Source organism: Notothenia rossii (assembly GCF_949606895.1).
Source record: "Notothenia rossii genome assembly, chromosome: 9".
In the NCBI taxonomy this organism is placed as follows: domain Eukaryota; kingdom Metazoa; phylum Chordata; class Actinopteri; order Perciformes; family Nototheniidae; genus Notothenia; species Notothenia rossii.
In genome coordinates, this window is record NC_136907.1 from 21675659 (window position 1) to 21702257 (window position 26599).

Here is a 26599-nt window from a genome sequence, read left to right on the forward strand (position 1 = left end):
CATTATTCAAAACGGTTTGGAAATCACAATATAGTTTATAGACTAGTGCATGTTCAGTTTACAGTAAACAACATTTGTGGAGACAAATTATGTGAAAATATCATTATGAATTAAGTATTGTGGTGCTGCTTACAAGAGTATTCTACAGGGTTATTACACTTTGTTTTGCACAGATCCTCATTTCAATATATTCTTTCAAAGATAATGTGAATATTGTCTCAAGAATGATCATTCCTTCTGATATCGGGAAGCATATCTCAATTGTGATGCGAGTTCAAATGATTACAATTAGACATTTGTCCTAAAGTGTGCAGCCCTGACCTTGATTATCACAATATCAAGTTGGGTGACACTTTATCAATTCAAATCTGTTTCCAATTTGTATTTACTTTACTTGTATATGCTTTTTATCTTAAAACTTCTATAAGCCCTTTTTAATGTAATTATTGTTTCATTCTTTGCTGTTATGGGCAAATGTGTATTTGGATTGGAGAACAAAGTTTGCTACAATGTTGGATGTAACATAGCCCACTGCTCTGATTGCATAACAAAGAAAATGTATGCATTTGGTGAAGTGTTCTTGTACTTTATATATTTATTTTATTTATTTATACTTATGACAGTTTCCCTAAAGTTAGATCTAATAACGCCTTGCTTACAGAATCGCAATACATTGCAATGAATTGAAAACAATCCTGAAGCATGATATGACTCCGACAGCCCTAATGAAATCTCTCTTAAAGTATCTCAATGCACTACAATGGTTTCAAAATCACAGATGACTTGTATTAACGTCAAAATGTTCAGTTGAGGCATAGAAAGAAAGTTGTAAATGAAGTATTTCATATTTCCACATAGAGATGATCCTTTATGCCAGTCATTAAATGCTGTGCTTTTTATAAACGATGTAGCAACTGAGCATCTATACACTATGTTGCAGAGTGGTTGCCAACAGAGTGGTGGTTCAAATGTCAACAGTAAGCGATGAAACATCAACCAAACAACAACAGCACATGACACGTTTCCACACCACTGCACCTCTCACTGACACACAAAGGGAGGAGGATTAAGAGAAGCCTGCGCTGTGACTAACTGCAGCACGAGCCTGTTGATCGGTCTGCACACCGCCCTGTTCTCCGGCCCGTCCACATGGGACAAACACGCAGCATTGTGCCAAACTCAATTCTTCTGCAAACATCCACGGCCTGCTGGTGAGGCAAACACAAGGACACACACACCCCCACCACAGCCACACACAAACAGGCAAACAACAGCTGCTAAGTGAGGTGGGAAAGCGTGTGTGAGGTAGCAGATTAGGTGAGCACGCAATGTGTAGGCACGGGGAAACAAAACACTGATTAAGCATTTTTTCCTCAGCCTCTTGCAGTATGCGATATAAGGACAAATTTCCTCTTTTTTTTAAAAAAAGGCATCCACAGATTTGTAGCACTTATTGATGTCAAGGATTCACTAATGTTTTTTTATTTTCTCTTATCTCTCGGGTAGGAACAAATCACAAGTATTAAAGAGCACTCATACAATCAAGCCTTTTGGAGCTTATGAGATAAGGATCAAATGAGAGAACATCTTGTTTCGACCAACAAATGATGATGCATTAATGGGTTTTTGCTGCTTCAATGTTTATGCTGGAAAACAAGTAGCTTTTTAAAATTATTTTATATATTACTTTAAACACTGGGTAGCGTGAGAATTTCCCCCTCGGTAGCCACACGCCCTTAGTTATAGAATAATATCTGGAATATTTATTACATGTATTGTTGACTGAATCTGCAAAATAACTAGTAATTAAAGCCGTTAGATAAAGGTAGCAGCAAACACCAAACATTAAAGCAAAGTTAGAATATAAATGATCAATAGTAGAGTCCCAGTATCTTTCTGTCCAATAAACTTTCAATGCTTCTGCAAGTTAATATTTAAATGAAGCTTCAGTCAGCACTCAGTCTTGGCCAAATGCAGTGACATTATTTATTTAAAATGGTCAGGAGCATCCCTTTAACTTTCCCTGTCTGCCTTAACCCCAAATTAAATCATGATGAAATTAAGATTTCACTTGAAAACTATTTTCTACTTTGCCTAAGGGTCTCCAGGAACCCTGTGAGGGAGCCCACGGGGGCCCTTCTCCAGGACACATTGTGTCTGGTAAAGTATGTCAAACCTGCCTCAAGACTCAGATTCTCTGGGAATTTAGAATGTCATCTCCCCTGCAGTGAGAAAGTGCTTGCTCTTAGGCGAAAAACCCAAGGCCAGTGTGGAGCGCCACAGAAAACTGTGCCAATAAAACACCAACTGTCAGCAGCTCAATGCATGGGACGCAGACATTCCTCTTTAAATAGAATACATATTCCTCATCTCGTCTAAGTTGCATCCAATAGCCTTCAAAAGAACCAGTTATCATAAGGAGGTGTGTGGGATCACATGTTGTTCTTCCTCTCAGTCAAGAGAAAATGAAGGAGGGAGGGTTACGGCTGTAGCCTGACAAAAAGCCACAAGATCTTTTAATCATCTTCTCTCTCGCCGTCTCCACCTTTCCTCCCACTCCCCTCTCGTCTGCTCTTCATCTATTAACTGGCAAACTGCTCTGTGATCTGCTCTCCTTTTTCCCTCCCCTCGGCGACACACACTCAGCGTACGCTCGCCCGCCCGCACGCACACCACCGTGATCGTCCACAGAGAGCACTCCCTGCTCCGCCTCTCCTGTGCAAATGGCCGGTGGCCTTTGGCTCTGCGAGGAGACAGTCAGATAATCCGGTGGAGGATTTGGGGCCCACATACAAAGCAGAGTAGGTTGGCATATTTGCCTTCAGCTGGCATGCCATGGAAATGAGGTGCCAAAGGCCAGCAGGGGCCGGTGTGGCGGCGGGGACTGGCGGAGCGAGCGGCGTGGGACTGACAGCCTCCATCAGTGTCACATGGAGGCTCTGCTGTGTAGCACACTAACAGATCCTCAGCCTTTAAAATCATCCCAACGTTTGGAGATAACACTTGTTTACAGAAAAGGATGTGCATTACAGCTTGTTTATTGCCTTCATACAAAACACGACTTTTAATATTTAACTTTATCTGAGAGCTTATACTAAACGTAGAGCACCATCTGAACAGCACCCCCAAGATGGAGACAGCTTTTTAGTTTCCTCACATTTTTCCACTATTTATCCTCAAACTCTAACACTATTTTTAATTATGATTATGATGTGCTGATAATAGAGAGTATAGCAAAGTGTCAAAGAAATTCCCATCCCAATTTCTACATTTTCTAAACGTCTGAAGTGATGTAAAACAGAGAAAAGCCGTGAATAATCCCAATAGAAGAGCAGGAACTAAAGAACGTTTTACTTTTGATAAATGAGGAACAATTTATCAATTATTTGGAGATTGATTTATGCATTTCTGTAATATTTGTATGAATGCTGCGATTTAAGATTTTGATTTTGAGAATTAGAGAGTGTTTCTCAATGTCGAGGAAGGCTGCTCCAGAGCCACTATTTCAAGCATACTACGTCATCGAGTGCCGCCGAAGGACTGTTCCAATGTCCAGCATACTTGGAATTCTACCGAGGCCGGCGTACTTCGTGGCTAGAAATGTCGAGGCTGCACATGTGTGGACTCCGCGGTCTTAAAATCCCCACAATGCTTTGCGCACGGACCAATTTCCAAATCGTTGGCAGAAATCGCGCTCCATTTAAGGCGGGGCCTCTCATATGCTGCACACCTGTTAGCCCGACTGTCAGAGAAAATATCCCAGTTAGGAGTTTTTTTAGGAATTTCAACTAGGGACTTTTGGTCACTTTAAAATCTAAATAATGGTTGAATATGAAAGGCTATATGCAGAATGAGAGAGACGGAGAGATATCAGTTGGTAATTAAATATCGTATACAAGATATACATTTCAGAAGTAAACGTTGTGAACTTGTGGCTGAGTTTAATGTGTAGCTATCCAAAATAGGGGTGTCCCAATATCACATTATGAGTATCATAATTCCAGCATGTCTTTTCTGATACACAACACATATTTGCCAAACAGTAGACAGCTGTAATGATATACATAAACAGGAGTGTCCTTTCTGAATACAACAATGAGTCAGGGAACATCTCATTATCTGATGCGAGTTACCTGCACTGAGGCCTGCCAGCAGATACATTTGGAGCTTGTTGTTACAGCAAAAGCAGTTGAGCAACAACATCCCAACTCATTCAGCTACTCTCCGAGCTGCGATATATCAGTGTGATATTCCTGCCAAATGTGTATGCATTAGTGGCATTTTACTGAGTTTTTATTTCTCCTGTCAACTTTGTTTCCTTGCTTTACAATATGTTCTGTTTTATTCACATGACTTTGTCAAGGGTTTGCTGTGTTGTTTGTGTGCTTCAAGGTGAATGTTTTTTACAAGCCTCTCGGGGATTGTCAACCAGTCATTCCTGACAATCACAGTATTTTTTTACTGCCGTTTTTAATTCATCTTGTGGCAAAAGAAAAATCTGATTGTGTCTTGACTGTGAAATATGACCTAACTGACCATGAGCTGCAGGAGACGAGTCATGATTTTCTTTAAATGCATCGGATAAATGCATACTCATTACTCACAAACATGCAAAGGAAATTTGAAACTTGATTTAAGGTGAATCAAAAGTGAAACGGAAACCACGGCGCCTGAGGTGAAAAGGGCGGTTGCGTGGAATAAGATATGGAGATAGAGAGGATAGAAAAGGGAAGGAGGCTGAAACATTCCTCGGATGTTTGTTGGGCTCGGCTGGCAGCGCTCTAAGAACCAAGCTTCCGTTTAGCTGCAGTACACTTCCTCAGCACAACAACAACAACAACAACAACAGCAGCAGCAGCAGCAGCAAGTGTCCCTACAGCTGGGGAGTCAGCCCTCTATCTCTGACCAGTCTGCATCAGTGCACACAGTCACCTCTGCTCTGTGGAGCCGTGGATATCTGCCATCTGCAGCAGCTTGTTCTTACCATCCGGAGCAGGTCAACATGTGTTCACAGCTCGTGCTGCTGCACTGACAGGACATGCTGGCATGGTCACAGTTTATGGCACCATATTACCAAACAATGTTATTGGAAATAAAGCTTTAAACGACAATCAGACACCATGAAACAGGGATGAATGTTCTGACTAAAGAGAAGAAACCAGGGTTAGTTATCAAACCCTTTTCTGTAGCAGTGGTACTAGAGAGTTTGCATAATTGTTTAAATCATAAAAATTATAGATTAAAAAAAATGTGAGGCTGAAAAGCGTATTATCTGGTATTTTTTAAATAAATGAGATAATGAATTGAATATTTGTATTATTATTATTTTTCTGTTGTTGGAAAAATCTTTGGAGTTCTGGCAAAAATCCTCTCCAGACATTTAAGTATTCATCTTGATTTATTTAGACAGTTTCGCCTAATTCTAATGTTGTTATTTTATTATAAACTGTTACTCACATTCTTTCCTTTTGTTTATTTCTCCTTGTTTGAACTCTAGTCTGATCTATCCTCTGTTTCATTGTCATTGCGGCTGAATCTTCCTCCGAGAATCAATACATGTTTATCTCATCGTATCTTATTATTGCTGAAAAGAAAAATGGCAATTTTTAAGTAATACAAATAATGAGTTACTTAAGTAATGAGCTGGAAATGTGAGTGTTGCAGAGTGAGAGAAAGGGCAAATAAGCATGGAGATGAAAAAAGAATAAGGCGGTAAACAGCAGTGAATTAGAGGACGCATTTCCAGGGTGATATAATCTCCCCTACTGTCTCGCCACCTTACCACTGGGAAACAACAGCACTGTCTGCTGCCAGAGAACACAAGCACACACAAACAAACACTAACGCATAAACACACAGAGCCCTGCGAGACACACCGGCTGTGGCTTTATCACACAGGAGACTAGGTGCTGGAGGAAACACCACACACACACACACACACACACACACACACACACACACACACACACACACACACACACACACACACACACACACACACACACACACACACACACACACACACACACACACACACACACACACACACACACACACACACACACACACACACACACACACACACACACACACACACACACACACACACACACACACACACACACACACACACACACACACACACACACACACACACACACACACACACACACACACAGAATTGATTTGCCTCTGCCACAAATGGAGTGGGGGTGAGCCTCTTTATATATATGTCGGATTAAACTTGGAAGGGAGAGCGAAATGGAAAGAGATAGAACGACAGGAGCATAAAAAGAGGAGAAATCCGATCCACTGCAGGTCTATCACACACACACAGATACAGCTGGTGCCAGCTACAGATAATACTGACATAACCCTGATGTAACCCTGACAACAACTCTGTTTCCAGCTCCCTTGCCGTGTGTGATATAGTACCAGAGAAACCCACAAACACCAAAGGGTTCCTTTAATACACCTTGCTTTAAAGGCAACTGTTTCAATAAGCCAGATACCTCTGCTTTTCTGAGAAAAAGCAATTGTGCTCATTACCGTATTCACGTAATTAGTTTGTGATTGCAATGCCACATCTATTGGTTCACTGTATATATTACTGCAGTGTCATATGTATTTAACGGCAAGGTGCACTGTATTCAAATCACACAACACGTGAGCAGTCTGTAATCCACAAATACAAAAATGCCATTATTCAGCCTTTCAAATACAGATAGTTCTGCTTTTCTCTGTTTCACCTGACATTCATTTAAGTATTATTAAGTGACTGTATATTTGGACTGACTTTACTAAACTTGGATGAATATTTTGTTATGTTATGACATTATGATTAACTATGAAAATATTCAGCAGATTAATCAATAAGAATAATTGTAGTCTGTTGCAGCACTATATGACATAATTGCGAACAACCTATGTGGAATAAAGCTTTCTGTACCCTGTCTGAGAAAAAGTACACAATGGGAATATGTAAAAGAGATTGAATTTGAAGCAATGCTCACATTGAGTCATTAGGTCACCATGCCCTTAGTAATGAGTTGTGCAGTTGTGATAATAAAAGGTTCATTACCCGGAGCCATGGCCAATTAGGCAGCCTCATCCTGGATTAAAGTGCGGCTTCTGCAGTAAAACCACAAAGGACAGACGTGCTTCTGCCCGGTTTCATTCAATTGAGCTGAAATGCTTTCTGGGAATCATGTTAAACTGTAGTTGCTGTGGTTTGACCACCAGCTGCGACACAGAAATGGAACTGAAGGCCGAAACCAAACGTGTGAACGAATCCCAGAGACACAAAGAAAGGTTAAACGCTTCTTTTGAACAAATTAACCAACTTGAAGAGCATCAGAATAAATGCTGGTGACTCTTACACTTCAATCAAGCTCAAGGTGGATGTGAACATTTACTTTATATTTAGAATGACTAAAAATTACCAATAATTTATTTGCTTTACTGTGACACTCAAAAGTAAAGAGTACGCCACATTAAGAGATACTATGTTCCCTTTCCAACAGTATTATGTGGATAAAACGTGTCATTTTTTCCCAAGATAAACAGTAATGTGTGTTGACTTCAGTATAATCCGAGAAAAGGCGACTAATCAAAGTGTGTTCTGCTCTTGGTGGAGAAATAAGTTGTTCTTATGCTCGAAGCGTAGCAGTAGAAGTTTGCTTATTGATACAAAATCAGTTGAATTTTTTCAATTTCAAATAATACTGGGTTATACAAATGATGTGACAGCAGATTTACAGGCAAGTGGTGTTTACATCATACCAAAAACTAGTTTTAATAATAAAACTGACCTCAACTCAGCTGATAAGTTTAAAAAAAACTAAATATGACTCAGGCTAGATGTTGAAATGCTTTCTACCCCACTCCACTTAAAACAAATGTCTTAGATGTTGAAATTGGCAGCTAATCTCATCCACTTTTATAACACTGAAAATGAATCAATCAACATTCAGGTATTAATAGTCCTGTGTCTGATAATTGCATTACAGTGAGTTTCAACTGAATCAAATCAAACTTGCCAGCATATCCTCACTCCCCCATCGTAAGCGTTACTTATTTCAAGGTTTCTCTGGAGTGTGCTATAGCCTGTGGTGAGCTTCCTGTAAATACAATGCAGCCTCCGTGTAGTCTACAGCGCTGAGGTGAAAGGTCCAACACCATATTAGGGATTAGCTGTAAACGTGGCCATCTGCCTGAACCTCTGGATTAAAGACAGAAGCATAGCAATCACAGTTACTTAGAAAAGGACTGAGAGGGAGGGCTGACAGATTAACTATGACGACTTCTTCAGACCTTCCCTTGGCCCCAACGCTGCCGTAGCCTCCGGTCACACAGAGAGAGGGGAGGAATGGGAGGAATGCAGGCTACAGTGGGTGTGGGGAGAAGGGGGCGAGCAGGGGAAACGTAAGGACACAGGATTCTCTCTGTGAACACTGAGATGTGTCCCTGCTGCCACCCTTGAATTGCTGCTGACACAGTTTGGGTTTCCTCAGTGTCATACACAAAAAGACAGCTCACTTTAGAAATGAGAGCTAAACGCTTTGTTCTTTAAGGGCTTCTGGCCGGCATTAAAAGAAGACAAAAAGGCTGGAATCAAGGAGCAGAAAATTGGTGGGAAAACATTCTAATAAGTTGCTATGAGTTTTCAGATAATTTGGTTTTTACACAGTATTTTGAAGAGTGTAATGTCACATTGGCTACAGTAGATCATAGGTCTCATCCACTTTGAAATGCAATACTTTGTTAGCCATGATAAAAATGGGTGTCACCCTTGTCAACAGTGTGACACAATGTAAATCTAAAGAATCTAAAACAGGAGAGAAAAAAAAAACAATTTAAAAGCGCAGACTGACAAGTGTTATACGTGGTCTGCAAAAGCACGGGAGAATAAGTGGGTCTTTAAACTAGATTTAAATACAGGCAAAGTTGGAGCAAGTCTGATCGGGGGGGCAAATCGTTCCACAGCCTGGGAGCTGCTACTGCAGAGGCCCCGTCTCCCAGCTGTTTCAACCTGTCCTCGGGACCACAAGGAGGAATCTGTCAGCAGACCTCAGTGTCCATGAGGATCTATAAGGTTGTAGGAGTTCTGCCAGGTCAGGTGACACTTTGAATGATTTTAATACATAATAAGCTTGAATTATCACTGATAAAAAGGTATAGAGAGAAACAAAGAAAACTCAACCTGCCCTTTCCCTCCACACACCAGGCAGGTTATTATTTTTGACCGTAGAGACAGTGGAGACCACTAAAGCCAACGTTTTTAAAGTCTGGAACATTTCTCCCGGGAAAGTGTTGAGAAGAACGTGTGAGTTTTTTATCCTGCAAGCACTCCCTTCACCGGGAGGAAATCCCACAGCATGCACTCCTTCTGCAGCAATGGCACAGCTGCACCTCAGAGAGGGGGGGGGGGGGGGGGGGGCGAGGGGAGGAGCTTCCAGTAGCTCTACAACACTGTTAAGTTATTAATTCTAGAGTAGATCGCCTTCAGTGGTCTGGTCTAAAGATTTTTCCAATAATTCAGTCAATGACGAAAAATATTTGGTTAGATGAAGTATATTGGCTGATCTCTCTTTAAGGAAACTGAAGCGAAAAGGCTTTGCTTTAAATTGTGAAGTGATGTAATGGGAAATGGACCATTAATAATGTATAATTGCGCAGTAATTAAGGAAATGACCCATACCAATGAAAAACACTGGTATTTTCCTTTAAGAGCCATATTTATCTTCGGGACAGGATCTCTCCAGCAACATGATATATCCGGAGCGCCGGGTCACATGGTTCCTCACCCCGCTCTCCCTGGGGTTTCTGCAGCTAGAGACACTGATGAAGTATGGGGAAGACCAAGGGGTGGGGGGGGGTACTTAAGACAGGTGCTGAGTCTTTCTGCACATCCATCAGCAGTATTAGTCTGCATGCACACTACATGTTATCCATGCACATTTCTCTGGCTGCATTTCTTCAGCTGATATCTCCATTGTGTGCCAAGTCACCGCCTGCCCTCTGTGTGCACCGGCTCACATGTACATTGTTGACAAGCATGTTTGTGTGGCCGTCTCCCTGTCTGCGTCGTGTTGTGCTGGGAGCAGGGAGGGGATACATTTAGCGCTTTAGCCCCAGACTGGAGGCAGTGGCCCTTTATCCTGCACTGTCCTACTTAACAGAGTGCTGCTCTGTGCTGCTGCCTGCAACAGAGCAGCAGGACTCACACATTCACATCCCAACGTTGGGCTAGAACAATAGAAGAACGCAGTCACGCAGAAAAATGCAGACAGTTGCATGTGTTTATGCAGGCATACTTCTTATTGTGTAACTGTGGTTTGCATTTATTCACATTCTTTTGCTCTTGTTACATTATATGCTGCACACTGGCCTCATTTCACAACAGCTTGATTAGTTAATGATGCTTTCAGTCAGACAACTAAAATGCACAACCGGCGGCACATATTTAAGTGGAGTAGTAATCCAACACTCTTGATTACAGCGCAGTTGGACTACATTGTAGGGTCTTTTATGCGCAGCACAAATCAAGGGGATACAAATAAATTACACCTTGATCAAATTGAAAAAACATCAAAAGCAGGCGTGATTTAATATTGCTCTGAATGTAGTAATGCAGCCAATTAGGAGCAAGATAACATGTTGGTCTGCCTTATACTGACCAATAGAGCACGAGCATCCCGCTTCACCTTGGAAACACACGATCCCATGGTGCATTTCCCTGCTGCCACATTTCCCTGCTGCCATGACAACCAAGAGGAGCTCTCCCTTGCTTGTTCCCTCGCCCCCTCCCTCTCTCTCTCCTTCCCTTGTGTGCTCTCCCTTTTCTCTCTGAAGCCAGTCTACCTAGCAGCACAAGGTTCACCGAAACAACTTGGAGCCGCCTGTACTCCAAACAAAGAGAACTGCTATCAGCTGTATCAACACACACTGCTGCCTTCGCATTGAAAACAAAGGCTTACACTAATCAATGCACAATCACACTGATTTAATAATTAACATATATTAAAGAGTTCAAATGCTCTGAATTATTATTCTTTTCTTGACATTTTGTTGCCTTTTAGACTCAAAAATGGGAAGACATATGGCTAACACCTGAATTAACTCATTGATGTCTAAATAGGAGCAATTTGAGGCCGCACTATTAGAGGTTATTATTATCAAAGATCTGGAGGATTCAGTGTGCTTCATTCTGCTAACCACACACATCAGGGCGAATTGAGGAAGGAGGAGGGAGAGAGAGATGATGTAAGCATTTTAACACAGGCTGAGGTTATGAACACTGTCAGCTGGCCACATCCTCCACCAGCTGGAGACTGGATGCTGCACAGCAGTCGTCTGATCGTCCGAGGGGCAGCAAGGGTTTCCCACAAGCACATTTGATCTTATCGGCCCACACACAAAGATATTTTGGAATGTATTATTTCTAGCTGTCGAAAAGTCTGACTGACAATGACGAGCAGTGCTTGATTGTGAATTATTGTTGAACTGCTAACCAAAAATGTTTCAGCAACTATTTATGTAATCCATTAGGACTGCAGCTTATGTTTATTTTTGTAATGAATTCCAGTTATTGTGGGTTCATTATTAGGACTAATTGATAGTCACCAATATATATTACAATTATCTGAGCAGAAGGTGATGTCATTATGTCTTGTTTTGTCCGAAATCCTGAAATATTAATCAAGTTCATGATTCAAGAAGACAGTAATTGAATGGATAAAGACTATGTCCCTAAGTAACCTTTCTGAAGTTGAAGTCTTCCTCCAGCATGTAAACAATGCCCCCGGCCATATTAGTGAACTTTAGGATATACAATATCTTTCACTTAATGAGACATATTTATGAACGTCACTCGTCCTGGTGACAGGATTAACATTTACTCTGAGTAAACTCGTCCTCATATGACCCTACAGATTGTGGTCTATAATAACAATGTCATTATAGAAAACTATTTTCTGAGAAATGTATGTCACATTTAAAGTGTATTTGCTGCAAATCCATGTGTGATTGCAGAAGAAGAGGCAATACTAACTAGGGCCTGACCTACTTCTCCTTGAGGGTAAACAAGGTGCTTAGAGGAGAAAGATAAGGTGATAGCAAACACTGTTTAAGTGTGTTTGCTAAGGGAGGAAGTAAACTACCAAGAAGGGCAGACCAGAATGTAGCAGGGTTTTCACAAGACAATAACAGTGGGAACTCCCTGGAAGGCTTCTGTATTTATTTAAGTGTTGTCTAATTAGCAGTTGTTTGTTTGTATGGGAGTCCCAAATAAAGAGAAGAAAATGTGAAAAAATACAGTATGTGTTTAAACATTTCTTAATCTGAGGAATGATACCGTATAATATTATTGTGGATGATGTCTCTCGACTGAACGCACTGTTTTTATAGCAGTACTGGTAGGATAACATGAGCATTTTAAGGTTTAAATAAAATATTAATGAAACGGTATATGAGCTCTGGATTACATGTAAGAACGAGAACACTTTGCCGTAAGAAACGGAAGTCAACATTACTTTCGCAATCTAATAATTACCAATACCACAACCCTACATCAATAACAGTTCAGGAAATGTTTCAGTGTCAGACCAGCGCGGCAGCGACATATAACTAAATAAAACACAAAAGGGTTCTTGTAAATTTCCGCCACAGTTTTGTCGTGCTTTGTTTGCCGAAATCCCAGCGTGGCCAGAGCACACCAAAGGGAGAGGGAAAACATCCTTGACGACAACTAAGATTCAGGGTGGCTGCACCACTATTTATAACCTGCCCAGTCTGCTCCGTGACAGCAGAAGGGGATGGAGGGAAGGGGAGGGTGAGGAGAGAGAGTAGAAAGAGAACCAGACACACAGACAGAGGGTGGCCTGTGAATTCCGGAGCAGAGGAAAAGACCATTGTGTTGTTTTTCTCCTCGTTGACTGGGGCCCTGTGTGATCAGCGTACTGGGTAAAGAGCTCAAAACAAGCCGCTTGTTCTTCAGTATTAGTTTGTCTAACCTTTTGGTCTATTATTCTGCAAGTTAAGTGGAAATCTATCACACTCGTCCTGACAGATGAGAGTCTGTCTGCAGACACAAGGCCGTGAAAAAGGCTGCAATAAAGCTGACAACTCAGATTGTATTAGCTTGTAATTTTTCTTTATAATACATAAACTCTCTGCAATTCAAGATATATTAGTAATAACCATTGTAAGTCTTCTGTTTTAAGTCCGTTTTGTGTCTACAAATAATGGAATTGATCTGAGCCCCCACATGGGTCGATGGCAAAAACAAGCTGACAGCAGGTAGCCAAGTTCTGAGCAACTGGCCTGCAAACAGACACGTGGCTCACACCAGATTATGTCACCGCATTCACCCCATGGTCACCTGATCGGGAAATCTGGCAACAACACCAAAACAACTCCAAAACAATAACACTGACACATGTACACACGTAATACAGTCCAGATTATGAAAGCTATCAAATGCATTTAAAACCGCCTTTAGTTGTTGCTTCCCAAGGTATGTGCTGCTGTCTGCCTCCTCAGGGGGTTACACATGTGTTAAATGTGGAGACAGGGTGAGGTAGGAAGAGTTGGGACCCAAGGTAAATAATGCCTCACTAACGGCCTTTCCGTCACTTATCAATAAACCCAGACAACCATGGCAAGAAAATCCAGCTCAGCAGATACACAGAGGAGGGGAGGATGTCTCAGTTGTACACAAACACTCTTTGAGTAAACAGAGGGATAGGAGACAGACAGAGCCAGCACAATAGCACCTTTTTATTACTTTAAAACTCATATCACAACTGTAGTGTAGAGTACAATGCAGGACAGTTGTGAGCTGATCCGCAAAGTCAAGACTGTGGCCAATCCAGACAGTTTTTTGATACATCAATATTATCTATTGAGGCTTAAAAGTGCCCAATCGTTGTCCTTTAAAAATCTAAATGCAAAGCAACCTGCAAGCAAGTGACCCGCAGGTTACCTGTGGAGCTCACTAAATCAATAAACAGCAGCCAGCGGTTTCAACTGAACTGATAAAAAGGTGATGTATGCTGTAGGGCTGAAGGTGTAAAAACATGCTGCAAATATATTTTTAGCAACATTGAGCTACATCTCATGTTGAACTTTTTATTTAGTTCTGGTTTATATAAAGAATCTCTGTAGAGATCCAACCTAGCAGCTGAAAACCATGCAGGCTATTCAGCTGTCATTAATAATTGTGCACCCTTAGTCTAGGCTGAATGTGCTGTGAAAGAAAGAAGACAAATGTGATAGAATAAAGATTGCTCAGTACCATCAGATACTTCAGTTGAGATCAGAGCGAAATAAAACATGAGCAGGAAATCCCTGGTACAATATAAGTGCTATTTATATCTGACTCCATCCACAGGATCCATATTAACACATATTTGTATTAAGTGGGAACAAAACTCCTGACCCTGGATGAGTGGGTTCAATAACCTAAACACTGACTGACCTCCAGATAAAAACAAGAGAGATAACAGGCCTACAAATGGCAAAAAGAAGAAATACCCATGTCCACAGTGCAGGTGCAGAGCCATAGAGAAGAGACAGCCTGGACAACAACTCAGCAGAACAAGTGGTGCTAACGTACCTTTTATTGATGGGCTTCTCGTCCTTCTCGTAGGGTTTGACAAACCACTTCCCGATCCGAACGAAGCTGCGATTCATGAGGCAGCGCTCCAGCAGGTTGTGGATGGCTTTGAACAGCAGCGTGCGACACTCGTAGGAAAGCCCGTTCTCCCACAACCCAACATCCTCGCCTGGGGACAAAAAGCAGATGGAAAAAAGTTAGAGGAGCAGAAAGCTTTAAGAGTTTTGAGGTCCTTTAAAAAAAAAAAAAAAAATGGTAAGATCTCTCCAGGGCAAACAATGTCACTCCAGAGAGAAAAACTCAAGTGGACAATCACAGTAAGAATGTTGCTACTGGCAAAGGAGCCTTACAAAATCACTAATGGGGATATTCATCAATGTTACTAGATTAAGCATGAACTGTTTTAGCAAAGATATTATTCCATTACACTGTATTACCAATATCAAGCCTTGAATTAATATTGATTAATATTTAAACCCCCAGTTTTACATTGAGCTGAAAAATGAGTCATACATTTTCCTCCACATATGTAGTTCAAGAGTATTTGATACGCTGTTTATGTGGATGACATCAACTCTAAGTAAAGTTTCACAGCGACAATCTCAGAAATACAAACTCAATTAATTCATTCATGTGTATCACATTATGTAACACTTTGCAATTCTTCTCTGAAAAAACGTTCTACTAAGTGTGGCTGTGAGCACTTCTGTTTCCGATCTGACAAACGGGTGTGAATAACATCTTGTGCAGTAAGAATATTCTTATTTCTTACAAGGTCATTCTAAGCATGACAAGCCACATTCAAGGGCCTGCTAGGTGAACACCTTGATACAGAAAATTGCACATTTCCTGCAATGCAAAGCAGTACGTCATATCTAAAGTGACATCTGGGAATCGTATCATAAAAAGGCTGTAAAAGGCAATGAAAAAGCAAACAGGAGTGTTTCCACTGAGAGAGAGATTAAGTAGAAACCTGCTGCTGCCTGCTTTCAGTAGTTTCACTTTCAGGTGCGTTCTGCTGCTCCGCTCATTGAGTTTTGACACCAGAGTTAAGGAGTGTTAGGGTACGCAGTGTCACAGTTCAATAGCGACCTGGTTTTGATTTCGGTACAGTGGGGAAAACCAAGATTTAATTTATTTTCATTTACTGTAAAAATGATGGCCAGAAAGCAATAGTTTTTTGTGTGTGTGTCTCTGTATCTGTTCACTTTTAGTTACACTACACCGATATATTTAATATTCTAAACTGAATTAATAACAAATTGAATGCGAGTCTTCCACTACCATTGCTGATGTTTTAGCGATTTGCTGCTTAAACACAATGGAGAAAGAACCTGTATCTGAAGCTAATTAACCTCTTTCAGATAATAGTTACACTCTGTGTTGCTGTTAGACAACATGCTCGTTGTAACTACTTCAAGAAAACCAAAAGGTTACTGGAATCCTTTGTCCAGTAATGCTTTAATCTACTGGAACACCATGATGCTTTCAACCAGGGTGTGACTTGGAATGCTTCTCAGGTTATCCCAGCCTGTATATCAATGCTTAAGAAAAGCCCAGAAAGTGACACACACTGCAAACACTGGTAGAACTTGCACGCTTGAGTTTCTGTTTCCACACCTGCAAAGAGAAGGCCTGTAATTAAACTGTTGGGCTCGCAGGACTGTCATTATTTTGTTCATATGGCGCATCGAAGCGAAACGAGTCACACGCCGTACTGAGTGTCCTGTACCAAGCTGTTCAGGGTGAATAAATGTACCGTTACACCCATATCAGAGATGCTTTCTGAATCCCATTCTGCGCTGGCCTGAATGCTGCTCTAATCTTATTAACAGCCACTGCTCACATCATACAGCACTTAAGCTCCTTTCAGTCAAGTCTCCGGCAAACATCTCCCCGAGTGTGCCGTCTCCGCCTGAGCACAGACGGAATAAATACCGGGTGTGACCCACCCTTCATGTCAGCTGGCACCAGGGCAGCCCAGAAGCAAGTTAATCAAGATGTATTTAATTATTAAGTGAATCCTTCGCCTGCTGTTGTAATAAGTAAGATAACAGATAGATGATTCAGAGGCTATCAAAATAGGAAATGACATTGATTTCCCTCCTTAAAACAAGAAACACCATGAATGCAGATAGCTTTTTTATGATTGTACCAAGTTCAGACAGCTATGTATTGAATTGTAAACATCTGCTGGAAAAATGTAGTGTCAATAAATCAATAAATGGATATTATATAAATATTGTGATATGAGAATGGACATTAGATTATCATATCATGAATTTACCAGACTGTTCTAGCTGTTCCATTATTTGCCTTTACGCATTTAGTATAATAGATAATAACTTATTAAAGATTTTATTGTCTTAATATGTTGTTAAAGCACCAATTGTCAACTCTATAACATCTTAGCAATATCGATGTTGAGGTATTTCATCATCGTCATTTTTCTCAATTTTGCCAAGCCCTAGTGTCAATTCTAATTTCCAAAGGAGGCTCACATCCACTTTCAAATGCCACAGCTTTACTAGACAATCATTAAAGCCAACCAAGGGAAAACAACCTCAGGCTAGCTGCCAAATCAAGAGGGCTACGTGCCCTATGATTTGGAAAGCAACAAACTAATTCATCAGGTGCACACACATTGAGAGATATGATCAGGAACACAGTAAAGAGCAGGGTAAAGGCAGGCAAGAGGAAGGAAAACAGTCATTTCCCCATTGAAAATGAACAGCAACAGCAAAATAGAAATCAATCAACAACATTCTAAAAGCATTTCACTTTCTAGTAAATGTGGATGCAGGAGACTTTGCATGCCCGGGATCAAGAACACTTTTCCCCAAGTCTGCTTTGAGTGATTTGGCAGCTGTTGTGGCCATCCTGAGAGGCAAGAGGGCGAAACGTCCACAAGAAAAGAAAGCGGGACAACTGAGGTATTGACGGAAGATTAAGAGAAAGGACGTGAAAAAAATAAAGAAAAATAGGATTTAGGCCAAACTGCTGGCTGGAGAGACCGATCAGTTTGAGTGATAACGTTTACAAGACAGGGGAAATTAGGAGAGCAGCAGCACTCAAATCTACGGCAAGAGGCACCCCAGCTGGCTTTTAAACCCTCAGACCTACTTCAGTGCTCCGTGGATCATGGCTCTTCTGTAGAAATCTCACTACACTACTTTTACATTAACTGCCATGGTGATTCCATCTGCTTTGTTCGGCCAAGACCACATCTGCCCCGGCCTCCTCCTCCTCCTCCTCCCTGTCACTCGTTCCTCCTCCTCAGTCTCTCTCTTAAGTGCCGAGCGGCTCTGAAACAGGCGTCTGTTTTACATCAAGTGTTCCTAACGACCTCACGTATATCATGAAACGCCTGATGCATCACTCCCCTCTTCAGACGGACACAGAGGCAAAACAAATGTCTTCTACGCATTTCCAAGCAGTCCGTTTTACTTCTTTAAATTCAGGTAATAAATGTAAGAAAGTCAATTAGATGCTATGAGAAATTAAGAGAGAATTAAGAATCATCTGCATAGAGTCATCAATTTGACCCTGACAGACATGATCTCTTTAAGTGTTTTCAGCTGTATAGTAACGATCAACTATAGAAGCAGTTCATCAATCTGCTAATAGTTTCAGCTTTAGTGAAAGAGTGCATTAACATTGACATTAAACTGTTTTTAGTCAGTGTGCTTTTGGAGGGCTTTTAAAGTTGACCTTGTGCACTTAACTCATTCTGTGTTGAATATGGTTAATGCTTGTTATAATGAACAGTTCAAACAAATTACTTTTTAAGTCTGTGACCCAAAATTCAAGCTTGTGGACAGACCTGTGGTTGCACATGTGATGGGTCTTGGGACATGGTGAGTGCTGGTCAGTGCACAGGGCGAAAGATGAGTGGCATCATTTAGACGGAGATTTATGAGCTGGGCTGATGGCTGGGACACGTCTCTGCCTCCTGTGTAGCAGACCCACATGAGCTGACCTTTAGAGGGGCTTTTAAGCGGGTGCACAGGGGCCCCATTAAGATCCTCACATTTACCTTTAGCAGGGAAACACCTTGTGACACAAAAGCGCACATCGTAGAACATTGGGTTACGATCAAGCGGCAAACTCTGGGGCAGAGCTGGGAAGCCCATAAAGAAGTGCAACAAACTGCACTTCATCTATTGGCCGATAGAAGCAGACCCCCATGTTAAAATGCCCAACTTTACAGCAGAAATAAACATGTTTCTACCCCTGGATGCAATAAAAATCATTCTGCATATAGTTAGATTCCACCTTCATGACAATGGATTGGGGAGTGAATTATTTTTATAACGCACCCCTTTTAGTTATATTAGGTCGTAACGTTTTTGCATAAATTAGGGCGTGGTCACTTTAATGGACAGGTCTCTGCGGTGACTGCTGCTTCTAGCTTTCTGTCCCTCTGCTAGCTCCGTTAGCTCTGTTAGCTCCAGGATGCTACAGGGGCTCAGCTGCGAGGCTGATCCGGGGAACACAACTTGAACTCGGACGTGTTTGTTGTGTTGGTGCCTGGTGGAGTATTCTTCATTTAAATATCGGTCTTATCTTATGCCGCCTCGGCTCCGCCTCTTTGCCCTTATTTGGATCAGGCTGGAGGAGGCGGGAGTTAAAATCTGACTTCACTGTCAGACGGCAGCGGCCGACTCCGCCTACTAAGGGCTTCTCAGCTACTCTGCAGAAACCTATGGGTGAAGTCACGGACACTACTTCCATTTATATATACAGTCTATGGTTACGATGCAGCATCTGCTTATCCCAAAACAAAACTTAATATCACAAAATAGCACATGGGTGTTTCTGGGGTCCATAAAGTTAAGGAGTTTAATTTAGGGTACATTTTAAAGCCCCAATCCCAGTTGCTCATCTGTGTATAAGCAATTAGAGCAGCAGCCGGTCATTAAACAGCAAGATTAATGCCTTGTGATCGACTGTGCTCAGGGGGATTCTACCAAGCCTGGCCAGAAGGTTTTCTCCTCCACTTCCTCCTCCTCCTCTTCCTCCTCCTTATCTGGAAGGAACGAGAGAAGGAACCAGCGGTTCACTGTAAAAGCTCCATTACTAATTAATGAATATTTCTTGAGCAGAGAGGGGAAAACAGAGATGGATAGAGAGCAGGGAGAGGGAGACTGCTGCACCCATGGGCCAGAGCTGCACGGATGGTCGAGTCCCTGCGCTATGCCAGTCAATGTAGATCTATCAGAGGGAGATGGAGCAGGAGGAAGAGAGGAAAGCGGAGGGTAGTTCACAGGCAGGAGATTAGCCCTGGAAAATTGATCCCCAAGCACAAAAGCCATCAGCCTCCCTTACTTTTTCTTTTAATCGCTGGTCTGGGTTTATCTATTCATCATTTTGTGTGTTGTACACTGAAGTTCAGAACCATCTTTGAGGGATACAAAAAAGAGAAAAAAACACACATCCCGAGCCAAGGTTAACCACTGACTAATTATCTTTGATACACATCCATGGCCTCTCTGTGACCACATCCACACTCAAATAACAAAGTACTTCCAACGTTGTGGAAGTGATCAAATGGTATGGGAATTAAGAATCTGCCAATTTGCATATTGAGGTTACAAATTGTATTTTTACAGTAATAAGAGGATGTTTTAATAGCATTCCAGAAAGCAATGCTTCCTTTCCAAATTAAGTACTCTAAGTCAGTTTTATAATTAGTTTAGCCACAGCCAGGAGTTCATGGTCCAGACACTTCACTGTTCACTTTAAAGCTTTGGAACTCGCTTTGTCCATGTTTACAGCTCAAGCGTGGAGATTTCAAAATTCAGTTTGACTCTCCACTGCTGTCCAAGTCAATAACAGTTGGAAATACTAAAAAGTGAGTGGCATTTCTCCTTTCTGAATCCTTGCCACAGGCATTCACTGGACTGCTGTGTATACAATAGGCCTGACTTCACTGTGGGACTGAATCTGTATCGCATTCATTTTGTGTGTGTCATCGCTCCAGTCACTTTCCATGAGAGCAAATACGCTAGTACAATCTTTAAAGGGGACCTATCATGCAAAATGCACCTTTGTACGTCTTTTATACATGAATATGTGTCCCTGGTGTTCCAGGGAACTCACCAAGTGTCAGAAAACACAACCCTCTCTATTTTCATCCTTAGCCAAATCTCTAAAAAAGGGGCTGCAACGGATCTGAAAAAAACGGATCCAGATTTCAACACTTTTCTACGTCACAAAGAGGTGCTCCGCTTATTGGTCAACTCTCCACCTATCTGGGGAATGAGCCACGGCCACGTGCATTGCCAAACCTCTGATTCGCATATACTGTAGGACGGATTTCCGTCCATTTGGCTATTCAAATGTTAACGAAACGGACAGACTTCCGTGCACATCAGCGGCTGTCGGATTAAAACAGTTTAATGCACTTTTAACACTCACGTACCCAGGATTCCTGCTCCTTTCCTGGGTTACAAAGTGAGGTGACGCAGCCTGTCCTCTGGGTGCGCTCTGTGGGGGGGGGGGGTGGTATCGCAGCCTGCTTCTTTCTGCCTGCCTGTCATTGCGCTCTGCCTCTATCCACACAACTTTTCCCCGCATTTCAGAGACTTATTGCTGGGTCAAACTCTAAGTTACAAACTGTACACATTGCATTATTACTAATTAGCCAAAATATGAACGGAATAAGTAGCAAGCATCGTAAAAAACAGAGTAAAATAAATAGGGACAACAGCTGGTCAACCATACTTGCCAACCTTTAGACCTCAGAAATCGGGAGCATTTCAAAATGCAAAATTGGGGGGGGGGGGGTGCTAGTGGATCGCCGGAGCTGTTAGATGCCTTGCGGCCTGTAGCACCGTCCTTGATGGAGCATATGTGTGGGCTGGACCTGTATTTTACAGGAAAGGAGTGAGCAGAGAGTAGAGTAGTTGTCGATTCTTGTTCTGTTTTCTGTGAATATCTGCCTCACCCTCTCAGACTTTGAGTTGCGCGCGCTACTAAGGAGACGTGTTACCATGGAAACCAAACAATGGTGTAGCTGTATTAAAGTCCGAGTGGAAACAGTCGTGTGTAAATCAGATTTTGTCAGAGATCGGGAGAAATGCGGGAGAAATATGACCCCGGGAGGAAACCGGGAGAGGGCAATGAAATCGGGAGGGTTGACAAGTATGTTGTCAACTAACCATTCAACGTCCTGCTGCAACCGAGATGTTTGCACCTCCACCAAAACCTCCGCTGCTTCAGGGTCAGTTTCTGGATCAAATTGATAATTTGCTTGAACACATGCATTGCTCTGAGATGACATGTTTATTCCACACTCGTAATCACAGCAAACATGGTAACGTGACTCTCGCCGGCTCATGCCCCCCTCTTCTGCAGGGGGGCGTGGTCAGCTGCTGCTCAGAATTTTCAAAGACAGGCTTGGAATAAAGCGAAAATGAGCGAAACGAGGCAAGGCTAAAAAATGATCTGTTTGGTATTTTGAAAAATAAAATGTATAAATATACCTTATATAGGTATGGTCATACACTATATCATTTAAATATAGCATGCTAGGTCTCCTTTAAAATAGGATTGCAAGTGCAGAGTCACGCAAACACATAACTGATGGCTTGACATTGTGTTGTAAGTATGAGGCTCTTTATTAGACAAATATTACCCAGCATCTTCATATTGTCAATATTTATACATTCCAAAAGATGAACAGATGCTTGTATTACTAACAGACAGAATACTAACAGATACTTATAGGCCGATGGAAACGAGCACCAGGAAACGAAAGAAAGAGAGGCTTCGTGACAAATTAAATAAACCTAATTTATTGAAACAACACAACTGTCGTTTTTGAAATCCGAACTATTTAACAAAGAAAACGTGCCCCATTACCCATCAAATATTGAAAGGGTAATCGATATAATGTCCCATCACGTACCATTGGATAGACAACAACACTACAGCACACTCCGACAAAAATCGGAAATCATTTAAACTGATGTTTAGGTATTTGAATGCAGTGGAAATGGGTTGTCAACAAACATCTATAATGTGCCGCTAGTGCTTCAAACTGAGTTTCTCCCACAGATGTGAGGGCAGCTCAATCATTTTGAAGTTTTAAGCTTTTCATAGAGAGCAAAAGGAGTCAACACGGGCCTCGCAGGCTACTGAAATATGCCCTTTGGAACTGGATATACTGCCCCGAGGTGCAAAGCAGTGTTGTTTTTGTTGCACCTTTGATTCAAACAGGCACAAAGGAGGGGGCTAAGACAAGGACAAGAACTTGACCAAGCTAGAACAATTCCAAGAGTTACTGCATACCAGTAAAACAGTTGTCACATTATTATTGTGGAAAACAAGCTCACAGAGAGCTGCTATACTCAGCTTTTCTGCCCTCTATCCACGAATGGATCCCAACAACTATGTTCATTAACTGGTAGAGGGGATGAGATCTTAAATTCAGTCCTTTCCTTCTCTCTCACACCATTTTACTTCCTCTTTTTCTGACTGAGATCCGACCCAACACCCAGAACTAAGACCAAAGTGGCTTGCTGATAACCTGTGCTAGACAGCAGGTAAATAATTCAAGCCTTGCTATTCAAGGAGAGAAATGGCCATGAGTAGATGATTTTCGTTTTCACAAGCAAGCGCAAAACTCAAATTTAAAGCATTGGTCAATGCAGACAACTTTCCTACATCTGTTTTTCTCCCTTTCAACTTAAATCAGAAAGGTAAGGAACGACTGCAACGTGAAGGCCAACACTCTACAGTCACATGCAGCTGAGGGAACAGTTGAGTAGGAAAGACTCAAGAGGGAGACCCAAGTGGTGCCAGACTGCCAGCAGAGAAACCCCAGTGGGATTCGTACAAGAGGGGGATGAAGGGTGGGAAAGGGAGCGGGACAGACTAGTAAGAAATGTACCACGGAGCAATTACCCTCCCAGACAGACATCCATTCCTCATTTCTATGCAAAATAGATCAGTGGGTCTCTAAGGGGAGGAAAAGTCAGCCATTTATCTGTTGCTTTTGATGCCCCTGGTCAGGAGATTCCACCAGCTTTTGAGTGGAGATGGCGATGAATAGAGCATTTGCATAAGAATACATGCCTTTACTCAACCAGTGGGAGGGGTTGTCAAGCCGTTTGATTCAGCAATGGCGCTCACTTGTTGGGAATAAATTCAGTGCATAGCCAGGGGAAGATTAGAATTAGTTTTTCTCGTTGTGTTCGTATGAGCGAGGCGAGTTGTCCAACAGTGAAGAGAAGGGGCTTGGTGGATACCCTTACCCTTCCTTCAATGGTGATTAAGTGTCAGACATTAAAAGATCCCTCAAGTTTTCCGCCCTTCACCACTCTCATCTCTGTAGCTCGCTCCTTCTCCCCTCATGTCCCTGGAGAGAAGGGATTACTGGCACACTGGTATACAGAAATGGCACTTGCTCAAAATTAAAAGACTTTCACAGGCCGCTAATCTAATGAGGGTGGAAGGAGGGGGATGAGTAAGCGCCAGTTCAGCTGGCCAAAATGAAAGGAAAAGACCGGATTTTCATGTTTACCGCCAACATTGACTTGCTAAAAAGAGTCAAAAAAGAAATAGCAATGCAAATTCCCAAGTTAGGCTGGGACTAAAAGGCACACAATCCAATGAACTAGTAGAAACATTTTGAAAGGCAATAGTATTTGAGTTGGGCTGGTCCAGCTGTGCAAGCGCCAGCTGGTATTTGTTGATTTGCACCTCTTCAAGCAACAGGCAGCCAGGAGAGTCCACAAACGCAAAACACTGTCAATCCTACTTCTGTGAAAAAAAGAGGGGGGTAGTAAGAGATGTTCCAACCTTGGCTCCTGTTCACCTCTGCATAATCAGATTTGATTGCTGGATTGACGAATTGATAAGGTTTTAGAAATTGCTAGACACAAGGTTGATTGAGCAGTTTGACAGAGTTTATGTGCTTCTTAAAAGCCTCTAGAAGAGGCAAATTGCATCCAGTGGTACAGTTGCAAATATAGGAGTAAAGCTATCAAGACAAAAAGGTCTTGATCTTCCTCCATCTCCGTCTGAGCTGTGTTATCAGGCGAAAGACATGGCCTCCTGAACACTGATCAGCACTTGCAGATAGGAGGTTGAAGGAGGAAGAGAAACCCTCCGGCTGACTTGAGATCCATCTTGAGTGGCTGCTCTGCTTTATTTCACCCACAGAGCCCCACAGCAGCTTAAGGCTAAAGAAGCAGGAGGAAAACGTCTTCCTCAAAAGATATGGAGCAGCAGCTTCCATAACAGGAAACATGGATTACACCGCCCATCTGGGAACCATTCACACCGAGACGCTGTTAAGTCAGGGTGCCAAACACTATAGAAATGGCAAGATGGGAATGTGAAAAATCTCATCGGCTCTTTATGCCTGGGAGATTGTCAACATCATACTCTAATGTAGATGTGCTCTAGATGTAAAAAACTCAAAGAACATCAAATCCGAAAACAAACTTGCCAAGACTCCTGCCATAACATGATTCATTAATTCATTTTAAAATACCTGGAGGGAAAACAGTGCACATTTTCTGGTCAATATTCAATTATATAATTTCTATCTCCTGAAACACAATCCTGAGCATCACATGCTTACCAGAACCTGCCAGGCCGAAAAGAGCTGCTTATCGTAGTCTTAAGCTCCCATTCTGGGTCCAATTCAGGCAAAATAGGCGCTTTCACACCGGAGTACTTTTCCCAGGAATAGTTCCGATAGTTCCTAGGATTTCGCGTTCACACCAAAAACATCTGGAACTAGAACTTTTTTTTCCTAACCTTTTCACCCAGTGTGCGAAATACCCGTCAATAATCGGGGGGTCCCCATCTCCCGTTTATTGCGCAATATACCGGTCGAAGATTTCTCAATATGCAGTAGGCCTATACAATATTTCATGGATGCAATCCAAGACAATCAGTAGTAGCAGCGTTTCTCAACCGGGGCGCTGTCAAATAATTATATATTCTAACGTTCATATGAATGAATACGCGACCGTTAAAGAACCATCTGTTTTCGATTCTATGCGAAGAAATGGGAGCAGAGCTGGTCACACACACACACACACACACACACACACACACACACACACACACACACACACACACACACACACACACACACACACACACACACACACACACACACACACACACACACACACACACACACACACACACACACACACACACACACACACACACACACACACACACACACACACACACACACACACACACACACACACACACACACACACACACACACACACACACACACACACACACACACACACACACACACACACAGTCTGCGTGATCTGCGTGTAGGGAGGGGCAGGCCTGCACACACCCACCCACACCCACACACACAGTCTGCGTGATCTGCGTGTAGGGAGGGGCAGGCCTGCACACACCCACACACACACACACAGACACACACCAACTTGAACGCCAAGGCTAATTATGCTTTTCTTCTTAACCCCGGAATCCACACAGGACATAGGCACACGCTCATCTTATGCACAGCAAAGATCGAAAAAATAGTATTTTACCTTAAGTGAGAATAGACCAAAGATGCCTTGGCTCGACTTCTTCTCGTTGCCGTCCTGGTTTCCAAGAAGAAGAGAGACGATGTCCTGCTTTAATCCAGCTTTTCACGAACGGCACTGGGTCGAATTTGTCCAAAGGGGGTCCGTTTAGGTCCACAAACAGAAGCGAAGACAGGCTCTCCTCACGCAACCTGTTGCGGCTCTGGTTGTCGGTGTTATTCACAGCGGAAAAGCCTCTCTCGCACTCAGCAGACGTGGGGAGGTAAGTGCGACTTGCTATGCATAGCCGTTCCAGTGTTTTGCCCGGTGGAGTGCCCTGCAATTTCCAGTCTCTAAACTGCCCCACGGCGTCCCCGGCTGGTTCTCCGAGCGATTTAGCCAGACGGTGTACTTCTTGTTCGCCATACAAAGTCAAGTCTTCCCGCTCTCCTGGCCAAAA

General features: G+C 42.3%; 1 protein-coding gene across 2 annotated transcripts in view; it reads right to left on the reverse strand.

Annotated features, from left to right (window-relative positions):
* Positions 1–26599, reverse strand: part of med13a (mediator complex subunit 13a) — a 90239-nt gene that overhangs the window by 49602 nt on the left and 14038 nt on the right. For both annotated transcript variants that reach the window (XM_079649093.1, XM_079649094.1), the window contains exon 3: positions 14618–14786. In XM_079649093.1, the coding sequence (XP_079505219.1) occupies positions 14618–14786 (169 nt within the window). The remainder of the gene's footprint in view (positions 1–14617; positions 14787–26599) is intronic.